This window comes from Pararge aegeria, chromosome 9 (assembly GCF_905163445.1).
Source record: "Pararge aegeria chromosome 9, ilParAegt1.1, whole genome shotgun sequence".
Taxonomy (NCBI): domain Eukaryota; kingdom Metazoa; phylum Arthropoda; class Insecta; order Lepidoptera; family Nymphalidae; genus Pararge; species Pararge aegeria.
The window spans coordinates 10,567,316-10,580,496 of record NC_053188.1 but is presented as its reverse complement, the minus strand read 5'-3'; the positions used below and the strand labels follow the sequence as shown (position 1 = coordinate 10,580,496).

The following is a 13,181-nucleotide window of genomic DNA, read 5'->3' as shown; positions in this document are numbered from 1 at the left end:
ATCATCACTTAACTCTTGTGATTGTATTTGTATTGATTAAAAAAAAGAAATATTACAATGCTGACTTCTCCTTAATAATCATGCGGCAAATTCATGATGACGCCGTATCATCCGCGTGGCTGCCGTCTACTCGCAGCATGTACGCTTATCGCATTGCACTGATAGTATGAATTCGTTTGTTTTCATTGGACGTACCGAGGGCGTGTGCGACTCGCCTGCTGTATATATTCGTTGATAATCATCCTCGTGCAGCATTGCCTCACAACAAGTGCCCGCGCCGCGGTGCCGCTTTATCGGTACAATATTAGAGTTATCAGTTCACACCTACTTATATTTACTTATTACTTTTATTATTATTTATTAGGGTGCAGGTAAGATGTTTTTTCTATACATATGGGGCCTTATAATAAACTGGCATAACGTCGAAATAGTAATGCAGTGTTTTGTCACACTTCAACTTACAGCACCTTTCAAATGCCAAATTTATTAAGAAGGCAACTACAGTTTCAGTTCTTAGTTATCAATTAAAACTATTTACTTATTTATCTTTTAAGGTAGGCAGGTAGTTATATCCGCAATATATACTAATATCTACTCTTATAACGTAAAATTGGAATTATTGACTTTAAACTAGTTTATAGTGACATACCTACTTACTATACAAACAAAACACTGAACTTTAAAAATAGAATGTAAGTGTTTTTCAATTTTTCTAATTGAACGGACTATCTATGCGTGTTGCGCGTTTTTAAGTATAAAAAAAAGTTTTTGGGAGAGTTGGCTGTCTTTACCTAATGTCTTTACGTCAGAAAATAAGTCCTTTTTTGAGGCTTTTGGCCTATCTGTGAATTGAAAATAATTAATTAAGCATTTAATCTTTCCCAAAGAAAACTACTTTTGGTACCTTTACATACACCGATGGGAGCTGGCCCTCGCTTCGCTTTTGAGGATGGAAGGTCTTCCTATTAAGTAACCCTACATCCACTCAAATAACGTATATACATACGATCATAGTATTACTTACACCATAGGAAAAAATCTTTTTCGATTCGTCCTACCTAGGCTAGGTACGCTTTTGTCGTGGAGGTGTGCGAAAGCGTTCCCGTGGGCCGGTCACCAGGTGACTGGTTAGAAAACCGTGGGGTTTTAGTTGGTACGAGTCCGACGTTATCAGCGTGCCTCCTCATGGCGCGGTGGTATCCATGAGGACTTCCCAACGAGAAAAAAAGGGGCTAGGTCCGCTAGGCATATTAGTTAAATTCAAATCTACGTAATATAAGAGCATTTAGTTTATCTAAACTAGATAATATGTCTGCAAACATAACATTTTATTGTGACTTCTATTATTTTCCAGCTTACAATGGCTTACCTACAATCCATGCCTAAATCAGAAACTATTAAGTTGCGCGAAAAGCACATCGGGTAAGTTATTTATTTAAAAATTGATCTAGTCTAGCAAATAAAAATAATTTAAGTCTTTTGTACATATCTGATCATTAGATATACAGCCTAGATTTAGCACTTGTGGCTAACATGCGGCATGAGATGACGTCCGAGAAAATGGTTACCTACTCGTACTTATACCCATTGTCTCGTCTTATCTCATTGAAATAGTAAGAGGTCGCTACGTATCTAGATGCATTTTTTGACCACCAAAGTTTTACCCACATTTTCATTTATCTTTAATTTTATAATATTATGTTGTGCATTTTATCTAACCTATATACTCCATTATTAGGGTCTGAAGCGTGTCTTATTACTAACCTACGCTGTTTGTTGGTGTGTCAGACGCTACGTACATATAGTTACGCTGATTACAACAGACAGTTGGAATTTGTAATGGCCACTATACCAAGAAATAATCTAAAAAATAAATATGTATAGGGAATGTGAAAGAAACGTGTTTGTGCTATATCGATAGATCAACTTAAAACAATGAGTCGTTACTGTAATTTTTAATATTTTTTAAACACAATTTTTCGGTTTACCGAAAAGATAGATATAGCAATACAAGAAAAGGCAGGAAAATAAACTAAGTACTTATGTTCAGGTACCTAGATAAATGAATGGCAATGTTGTACTCATTTGGCAATTTGTAGGTGTACCGTGTTACTTGTCAAACAAGATTTGTGATCATTAACAAATGTTAAAAAGGCTCTGAAATGAGGTTGTTTACTATGGGCCTCATAAGAAGGCTAAGGATTGGTATACTCAGCGATGGAGTGAGCTATGCTCGAAGAAAGTATACCTACGTGGTCAAAACTGAGGGGAAATTAGGAGAGATTAGAGAGGGGAGATTGGTAATAGAGCTAGAGTCACCGACATATCTCAACGAGTCGCGAAGCTGAAGTGGCAATGGGTGGGGCACATAGCTCGGAGAACCGATGGACATAAGGGTCCCATATTGCCGGAATAGCGACCCCTCGCCGGTATATGCAGCGTTGGTCGACCCCTTTTTCCCTTTAATTCCTTTATTTAACAAGAAGTGTGGTGTCATGAATTTGGGAAGTCGCTTACGGTAACGCGTAACGATTTTTCAAAGGGCAATAAATAAACTAAGCCTAACATTTATCAGCTCCAATCTATCAGCATTAATTGCTTGTATCGCTACGGTACAGAAACTGGGTGGAGATTTGAAACAATAAATTTGTTACAGTGCCGCCTGCCAGTTGTTTTTTCGTTCAACTCCATTGAAAATAGTGCGAGGTATCGCCCAATTTATGTATGACGAAACTGGCGAGAGATATCTAGACTGCATTAACAATGTAGCTCACGGTTAGTAAACTAGTTATTTTTAAAATAAAATAATTATTTAAAATTAAAGTAAGTAACGGAGGGGAGTTTACGTCTATGAGTAAGGCCCTTACGCGGCTCATACTAAATGGGGTCACTAACTACCGATTATTGGGATAATGGAAAAAAGAAGATAGTGTTGAATTATCTTTTTTGGTGTATTTTATATGAAAACTGAAAATGCGTTACTTAACCCACTTGTTTTGACCTTTATAACGCCGTTAATCAAGTGTTAACTACCCGACATTAAAATTGTTTATGTAACGCCGTTAACGACCCGACGCTTATAATTGTTTATGTTTAAATAAACAAAGATTATTTTACATATTTTTAATAAGAAAGGATCATTTAACAATAAAATTCAGTGTTTGCCAAAATACTTTTAGTGAAACTTGGCGTTAGAACGCCACTCATTTTCCGAATTTCCTAGAGGACTAGGATTTTTCGTACTTGAACATAACACAACTATAGTGATAATTTAAAGACTCGAAATTATCGGTGCAACAAAAAGTTTCAGTAATAACTGGGTTAAAATTAAAGCCACATCTCTTTAACCACGATTAGCTCTAATTATAATCGATAAGGTAGTTATTAGTTTAAATTTTTAAAGATGATGCCTAGTACCCGGTTCAAATGACGTGGGAAAAATATTAAATTAATTTTTGTTTATCCTGCTTGCATTTGATGATATAAAGGTAAGATTATTTTCTACTACCTAGGTGGCATTATATTTATTATGATAAAATTTTCAGTTGGACACTGCCATCCGCACGTAGTGGAAGCTGGTCGTAACCAAATGTCGTTAATATCAACAAACAATCGCTACCTTCACGACGAAATCGTGATTCTCGCGGAGAGGCTTATCAAAACAATGCCTGAGTCACTTTCAGTATGTTTCTTCGTCAACTCTGGATCTGAAGCCAATGATTTAGCATTGAGATTAGCCCGAGTGCACACTAAGAACAAAGACGTTATCACACTCGACCAGTAAGTATATATGCTAATAAATAATGTGCGCACCGTTCTGTTACATATAATATTTCCTAATATTAGATTCAAGAGTTTCAAAGCGCTATAAATAAAGAGTAGGCGTGATCTAGTTTATAATCTCCAGTGATAATGGAACATACTAACGTAATGATATTGCCTTAGAATTAATTAATAACGTTCACATAATTAATTGCATAAATATGAGTATTAATGCCAAACGGTAGTTTTTAAAACATATTATAACTTTTAATTTTCTTCTTATGGATATGGAATAGTTAATTAGTCACTGTAAGTTAATATTTTATGGGGGTAGGACGGGATTGTTTTTGGGGTGCTACTAGCGCCTGTTTGTTCCAGCGCGTATCATGGCCATCTTACGTCTATGATTGATGTGTCGCCTTACAAACTGAACCTACCAGGAGGGCCCGACAAACCAGAGTGGGTTCATGTGGTGAGTTCGCCATGCACCTTCTCGATTTCAGGCCCATAACGATGTTTACGCACATTTTAACTATGACTTAAACTTTCTAACTTCTTAAAGATATTCTCAAACGAAATTCAAAATCGGGTTGATGCGTTGTGCTTATTATTAAAATAAAATTACAAATAAAAAACCCCTCATTTATCATACTCAGATCTACTTAATATTATATGTTTTACAGTAAATAATAAGACGTTTGTGTGGTAGTAAACTCTGAGGAAAACTCAATAACATTACTTACATATAATTATTTATGCTACAAATTACTTACCTAGTGGTGTAAGTCATAGGTATATTTCGGGGGTAATATTATTAACTTTTTTGCGTTAGGGAAAATGTGAGCAAACGTCGTGTTCGTACTTATTTGTGTTATTAGGTAACTTTAGTTTGTTATTGCGTTGCCGACGCAATATAAGCAAAATATGAATTTATGTCTGCTTTTTATTATAATTTATATTTGTATTCGCACATTATATGAAACTAGCTGACCCGTGCAACTTCGTCTGCACCAAATCGGTTATTACCGGAAAACACGAATAAAATGACATTTTCTAAAAATAAATCCTAGCTAGATCGATTTATCGCCCCCGAAACCCCCTGTATACTTAATTTAATTGAACAAAGTTTAATCTCTTAAATTCTTTTAACTTAAATGCGATTAGGCAGGCTTTGCACCACTACTTCATTGTACAGTCACGGAATGATAAGGTTCGTTACCTTGGTGTCGGTTTTCGCTTGCACTAGTACTGCAAGAGTTCATTATGCCAACATACTAGTGCAAAAAACAGTGCTGCTAACATTTAAATAAATATGACGTATGCTATCGAATTAGGTTTTACTTGTTTTTTTTTTATCCCATCAATGCTATATTACAAAATGCATTAAAACAACAATAAAATGATAACTATAAAATAACGAGCTAAAGTACTACGAATAAGTTTAATGACATTTACCACCCTTAACTTCAATTACACATTGCAACCTATTTCTTATGGAACCCACTAGACGAGCGCATAGATCCGAGCCTCAACTGTCTTCCCAAATTATTCTGCAGTTGTTTTCTATAGCATCTTTGATCCTTTCATTTCTATTTCCCCATCGCTGGACCATTAAACCCCATAAGTTTTCTATCGGGTTTAAATCTGCAGATCTTGTTGGATCTTGCATAAAGATATAGGGTATCACTACTACATCTTTATACATGTTGAAGAATTCAGTCACAGTATAAGCAGTGTGCATGCGAGCATTTTCCTGGACATATTTGACCTCAGGGACCTCATCAGGTGGATCCACGTTACAGACACTTGGTCATACTGTCTTCTAAAACAGACAGATACGGTGTGTTGCGTTTACCCTTGAAGGAAGAAGAACGAGCTCGCCTACTCCATACGCTGACATCCACCCCCATATATTGCCCTAGATGCGACCAGAACTTAATTTGGGCACTACCTGGTCTCTGTTGGTAAATTGGTCATTCTTGGCTCGACTTGAAACATTTTTCGTCGGTAAACTTAGTGGTACTCCTTTGAAGTTCAAATAAGTCTGATGCTTATGAGCCGTTGTCAGAGCAACTTTTTTACATGTCGTCTATAATTTAATATAATGTATTGCGTTTCTTATCATTTTTGGACACACATATATATTTGAGCGAAATAATTCTTTCACGGAAAGCCGTTTTCTTCATATTGCCTTCTCAAAGAATATGATGGCAACCAGAACTTTTTCTGTTGATCGGTTAAAAATAGTTATTAGGAGAAATTATGATATTTTGCAATGATGACATTGGCCGATTGAATAGTTTTACAGAAATAAAAATGGCAGGTTGAACCAACAAAAAGGTTGTAGTTTATCAAACATAATAATTTTGTTGCCAGATAAATAGTCAACGATTTTGATCTCAACAAATTTGAACTTTACTAACTAACAGTGTAACATTATTTTCTCTAATTCGAGTTTATTCTGAGAACCCACTAGACGAGAGCATAGATCCGTGCCTCTTGTGTTTTCCCAAACATTTGGCAGTGGTTTTCTAAAGCCTCTTTGGTCCTTTCATTTCTATTTTCTATCGCTGTACATTATTCGCATTTAATCTGCAGATTTAAACCCGATTGAAAACTCGGCTCACCCTGGCTGATAAAATCTGCCAGGATGGCCGGCAAGATCTGCAGTGATCACCTGATCACTATTATATTACCGGCCGTTTAGTTCCAAGATAATATTCACCCTTTTTAAATATAAACTCAAGTTTACTCATTGTAAAAAATATTGCCCGCAAACGTCTCCTGAATTTCTCGCGGCAAGAACAAATAAAATCGGATGACCAAAAACCCATGTCTGGAATCTCTGGCCACTGGGATTTTATAGTAACTAATCATACAGGTGTGATAACATTATCTATTATCCAGTCAGAAAAACATGAAAACAAAAGAATATAATCAGCAGTTATATCATAAAGTCGTTTTTATATTAGGCGCCAGTTCCTGATGTGTACAGAGGAAAGTATGTGCAACCAAGGGATTCACAATGCAACGAAGAACTGGGGCAAATGTATGCGGACGAAGTTGGAAGAATCTGTAGAGAAATTAAGAAGAAAACCAATGGTGTGTGCGCATTCATTGCTGAGAGTCTGCAAAGCTGTGGAGGCCAAATAATTCCTCCTGATGGCTACATGAAAAAAGTTTATGAGTAAGTTATCATCATCATCATCAAGCCATTACCATCTTTTCAGTTTGAGAAGCTTCAGGCCGTAGTCCACCACTCTTGCCAAGTGCAGATTGGTAGACTTCGTACGCCTTTAAGAACGTACGGAGAACTCTCAGGCATGAAGGTTTCCTCATTTCGTTTTCGTTCACCGTTTAAGCGCGTGATATTCATTACTTAAATTAAAACCGCACATAACTTCGAACAGTTAGAGGTGCCTGCCGGAAATCGATGCCCGCGAAAAGTAGCGGATCAATAAAGACAAATGTCTGCGTTGGTATCTGAGTTTTAGTGAGAAACAAATGGTTTTGTCGCTTCATTCCTGCCACCCTGCGCGGATATGTTATAGCGAAAGATCATCGTCAAAAACTTTCAAACATTGGGTATGTCCTAATTACTTAATTAAAAATACAATTTGAGTACCGACTTTAAATATCAAAAACTCTCAATTAATGCGACGCGCACCACCGGTCCCGAGACAGTAGATAATGTAGGTAGTTCTAAAGACTGAAGTAATATTTCGGTTTTCCTTTACACGTTGTATATGAGTATTATACTAGTTTATTTTGGCTCAATGAGCGCGTCTACTCTAGATAAAAGTACAGACAAAAAAATACATTACGCGTACCAATTGCTCCATAGGCGTGAACATTTTTATGTGTTCTGTGGGACTAGCATGTGCGCCACGATAGAATTATGTAGACGGATTATCTCGATAATCTCTTGGTATGCATGCTAGCCCTACAGCAGGGCTAGCACGGGCGGGAGATAAAAATTATATCCCCCGATTATATCCCCTGACAAGGGATATAATTAACGTGTCCACCTGCTAAACCACGGGAAAATGGCATAGAAGATTATCCCTGCCGATTAAGCTGTGAGAGAAGGTAAATTTATATCCTTTCCCCGGGGAGATAATTGTCTCCTGCCCATACTTACCGTGCAGTAATACACCGTGTTAATTTTTAACTAAACTATTTTTTTTATAATGGTGTAGGTAGGTTGGTACTATTAAATGAAAAATAATATCACATCCAGCAGCCGATGGGAAGACAAAGAACTCTTATCAACCCGCCTCCTTTACGCAATAAGTATGTGATATTCTTAACTGCAAAGTTTTGACAAAATTGGTTAAGTAGTTTTGAAATTAACAAACATCCATCCTTTAAAACTTTCGCATTTATTATATTAGTAGGATAGAAAATTATTCCTGCGTTGTGTTATCTAAAAAAAAAGCTAGTTTTTTTTAACGCAATAATATAGATAGTATCAATGTCAATTCACCTTTAAGATACGTTCGAGAAGCTAATGGCGTTTGCATCGCGGATGAAGTTCAAGTGGGCTTTGGACGCTCAGGCACTCACATGTGGGCCTTTGAGACCCAGGACGTAGTGCCCGACATTGTGACGATGGGCAAACCGATGGGGAACGGGCACCCGGTGGCAGCAGTTATTACCACGCCGGAGATCGCGAAGAGCTTTGCTGATACCGGCGTTGAATATTTTAATACGGTAATTATGTAATTATACTACAGCTACCTCGTCTATCTTTGATCTAGTATTTGGCATGTTCCACTATGGAAGTGTTTTGATCAGGTCAGGATTTTGTTTAATGTACATACCTATTAGGTTTCTTTGTCAGGGAATTGTCGTTGTCTACCCCAGTGCCTCTTAAAAGACCGATAAAATAATTAGCATAGAAGCAGCACGTCTAAGACGGTATAAGCTTAGACTCTCTTAAAAGAAAAATTTGTAATTCAAAAAACGAAATGATAACAGCAAAGACATGAATAACACTTTGCAAGTGGTGTTATTCGTGTCATAATATAAAACCAAAGATTATGTAAACATAAAATCAAACTAACTACAAACGTTAGTACCTAGGCAATTTCTCGGTACTATGCTTAAAAACAAAATTTTATTTGAAGTTTAATTTTAATCTAGCCGACGACGTTTAAGTAGTTTGGCATTTCTGTGTAACTTTCTTAATAATGTTCAAGTTTTACGGAAGTTGAAATATTTTACGAGTTTTACAAATTTACCTACTTTCAACGAAGTTTAGGTTAGGTAGGTTTAGCTACCTACCTACTTGGGAAAGGAAACTATAGCTTCTAAGAAGGCTGTTACATACTTTTCAAGACGCGGTTCCTATTTACTCAAATATCAAAGTGATCTAAACCTGTGTAGGTAGATGGGTAGGTATGTTTAAATTTTATAGGCTCTGAACAATATAATACAGGCATTTGTATTTATTAGATGCTATACAGTAGGTATAGCACCTAATATCGTTAGGTACAGATAGACGGTTATAAACTATCTACTAAATTTAAAATCGTTTTTTTTAGGTATATTAGTACAGAATTTCTCCCGAGATATACCTATACAACAAGTCATAACATAACCCCAGATAAACCTTCTGGTAGTATACCTACCTTGGTAGGTAATATTTTACTTACACAAACCGCAACTTTTTCAAAAATCGGAGTTTGATATTTAGGTAGTAGGAAGATAATAATATGTTGTTTGTGAGCGGTTGAAAAAAAAAGAATAATGGAATCTTTACATATAGTACGGTGGCAATCCAGTGTCCTGTGCGATCGCCAATGCTGTCCTCGATGTAATTGAAGAGGAACATCTGATGGAGCGTGCGGCCAGAGTCGGAAGCCACCTTCTGAGCCGCTGCGAGGGTCTTAAACACAAACACGCATTGGTCGGTGATGTGCGAGGAAGAGGGCTGTTTGTTGGGGTCGAGCTGGTCACCGACCGAGAGACCAGGACAGCAGCGACGGCGGAGGCAAAGCACATTGTGAATCGGTACCTACCCATACTTCCATATTCATGCTAGTGGTTCGGCCCGACCGACGACCGTACTAAGACCACGCGCTTGTATTGAAGGCGTTTCAATAATAACAGATTTTACCTTACCTTTCATCTATAGATACAATTTAGTCAATTCTGTTGTAGAAAACTATCTAAACTTATTCTAAACTAAATTGGCACATAACATATGTGCGGTGAATGACTCAAGATGTTTAATTAGTTAATCTTACCTTCAGAAAATCAAACATGAAATTATTAATGTATGTACTTAAATACATATTTTAATTGCAGGATGCGTGAAGAATCGATCCTAATTAGTAGAGATGGACCAGATAGTAATGTGCTGAAATTTAAACCCCCTATGGTCTTTACAACGCAAGATGCTGACAAAGCAGTTGAAACACTCGACCGAATTCTTGCTGAATTGGATAGAAACAGTCTACCAATGAAAGTACAGCTTGAGGTACCTAATGTCACTTATTTATACCTACAATATTTAGCAAGCTTAAACGATAAAAAAGCTTGTTTGTGAATTGATCTAACTTCATAGCTTAGATGGTGACAACAAAAAAAAATACCCGGCTAAGTTTGTTGTGGGCTCTTCTTAGACCAGGGCGCGTTTGGAACATCCCTCGTAGCTTTAGGTTTAAATTGGTGAACGAATTTATCACCATTCCCTAACAATTATGTAAACATTATATATGTATGAACGCTTCATAAGTGCCTGTGATAGGCCTACATGAATAAAGAAATTTTGAATTTGGATTCGAATTTAGCTTTTAAAACTTAAATTTTTTCGATTATTTTGACTTCAGTTTAGAAATAAGGTACCTAACTGTTTGTTACAAATGAGCAATGATGATTTTATAGCAGCTAGAATTGAGGGATCACTTAAAGCAGTATACATTTTAAATCAGTTTCCTTTTATTCATATAAGCCCTTGACTGCTCACCTGCCTGGCTCAGAGCATCATCAGAAGATATTTACCAACTCTCAGAGCATTGGAGAACAAGTGAAATAATATCCAAATAATGAATGTGTAATAATAAACGGGGGTAAACTTGACACGTTAATTAAATCCCTTGTCAGAATATATAATCGGGGGATATAATTTTTGTCTCCTGCCTATGCTAACCCTGCAGGTGGTAAGCGATGTTGCAGTTTACGATGGTAGCGGGCTAGCCAGATATGAAGATATTAAGATGACAAGGGATTAGAAAAGTAAATAGGTTAAAGGTATACATATTATATCCGTGGATAGAGCATATGTCAGTTATATAGAATTGGAGGATGGGATGGAACTGTTACCTTTTTATTTTTATATGCTCGAAGTCAGAAAATTACCTTCACTTATCTCCTTTTTTATTCCACTACGAGATAGCTCTTTACTGCAATCTCACCTCTCACCTGTAGGGCTAGGATGCGCGCCACGAAAGTGATATGTCTATTCATTATCTCTTCAATAAAAGTAAATATATGTCAATATATAGGTGAAATAAGAGTATTTAATGGGTAGAGATAATTATCTTGTGTGTGCATGCTAGCCCTACTGGTAAGTGATGATGCAGTGTAAGATAGTAGCGGGCAAAATAGAGGTAATAGATACCACAAGCAGGCAACCTATGATCTATGTATATATGTAAACTTTCGTAAGATACTCATTTTCATGTAATAATTGTATATCCCTCCACAGTAACGCTTCAGCATTATTTTAGATACTACTTCTATACTTTCAATACATTTTTATTTTAATTCCATTTACAGGTGCGAGTGACTCCATTAAGAGAATTGGAAAGCAGTGATCTGGTGTTACCACATAGTAGTCTACAAAATGTTACCGGAGTTTCATTTTAATCTAGAAAACATCTCAAGAGTATTATCGAATAATAAGTGTTTTAATTATGTATAATAAGATATTTGTATGTTGCATTTTATAAATAAATATTTTTAAGTGATTACTTTTATTAAAATAATAATATTAAAAGCATGCTTATAATTCAAAAGTTTTATTTCTTTAAGATACACAAACTATGAAAATATCATTTCTTAGTCTATTAAGTGGCTTGCTTCCAGTGATGATCAACAATTATTTGCTTGTTATCACAAACTGGGTAACATTTTCCTGATATATATGATATAGGTAATTATTATAAAAAACAGATATTCCATAGAACATCACTGACTAACTCTGCACATCTATAACTCAGATCCAAGAAATAAATAGGCTCTTATTTTATAGTAAGACAAGTTGCTTAAGTATTAAACACAATTTATAATGTAAACGTTGACAATACTTCTATAAATAGGTGTCAAAATTTGCAGTTAAGATTAAGTCGGAGTAGTAGTGACAAAATCCAGTCATACTGTTTAACAGTCAAAATCAGGTTTATACAAAATGTTCTTATAAAGAGTATCACAATTCTCCAAAGTAACTAAATCTGGCTTCCTATACAGGACTTGCATTCGATTGTGTTTCATGAGTTGGCTTTGTTTGTGCTCCAGGGAGTCTGGGCAGCATGGGCATTTCCTGTAGCTTGCAGTGTGCTCCCCTCCACAGTTAGCACACTTAGGTTGTTCCGTGTTAGGATTCCGCTCACATTTTTTAGAGATATGTTCACCAGCACATTTCACACATTTCACCTGGCCATGGCAATATCGTTGTGTGTGTCCCCACATTTGGCATCGGTAACATTGTTTTGGTTTGGGATTTGGTGGCTCCATTGTAACATCATGCCCCATAATATGCTTCACTTGTAACAATTTCTTTCCATCATCATTATAAGGAACAACAGCTAGTACCAGAGATGTACGATTCTTAACGTTTTCAAATCTTTGCATGTTATGCACCCGCACTATTGGTATAGAGAGAGATTTCAATTCAGTCTTAAGCAAATTCAAATCAGTATCTTTCGGGAGACCCCTAATAACAGCTTTCAATTTGCGTTTTGCTGGATTTCCAAAGGTGTTGAAGGGTAATTGTTTCTTCTCAAAATATATTACAAGAGCTTTATGGTCATTAAATGTTGGACACGTTATTTTAGTATAATACCGACCAAGATATGGTTGATTGAATTTTATGCCCATAGATAAAAGTTTGTGCACATGCTGGGCAAAATCTGCTGGTTTGTGTAAAAAAATGTCTGGTACCTTTTGCCTTAATTTTGGCCACTCTGAGACAGAGGTAGGTAAAACAGCTTTCGTTGTAGTTTCACTAATTGCGATGTGACACTGTCCTAGAGCCTCGGCTATCAACTTCATAGTTTTTCTATTCCTTGGCATTTTATTCACCTACAAATTGAATAAATAATAAGTACAGTTCATATAAATTGAAATAAAAAACATTTATTAAATACCAACAGTAAAGATACTTGCGAACAATTCAAAATTAATAAGTAGGT

At 36.2% G+C, this 13,181-nt stretch overlaps 1 protein-coding gene across 1 annotated transcript; it reads left to right on the top strand.

The window, feature by feature from the left end:
* The first annotated feature begins 242 nt into the window (after positions 1–242).
* Positions 243–11,730, top strand: LOC120626249 (alanine--glyoxylate aminotransferase 2-like). The gene is made up of 10 exons (XM_039893661.1): positions 243–371; positions 1,355–1,422; positions 2,657–2,775; positions 3,546–3,780; positions 4,141–4,234; positions 6,735–6,949; positions 8,256–8,475; positions 9,533–9,777; positions 10,075–10,246; positions 11,548–11,730. The coding sequence occupies exons 2-10, from the start codon at positions 1,361–1,363 to the stop codon at positions 11,635–11,637; spliced, it is 1,452 nt and encodes a 483-aa protein (XP_039749595.1). The 5' UTR covers positions 243–371; positions 1,355–1,360; the 3' UTR covers positions 11,638–11,730.
* The last annotated feature ends 1,451 nt before the right edge of the window (positions 11,731–13,181 follow it).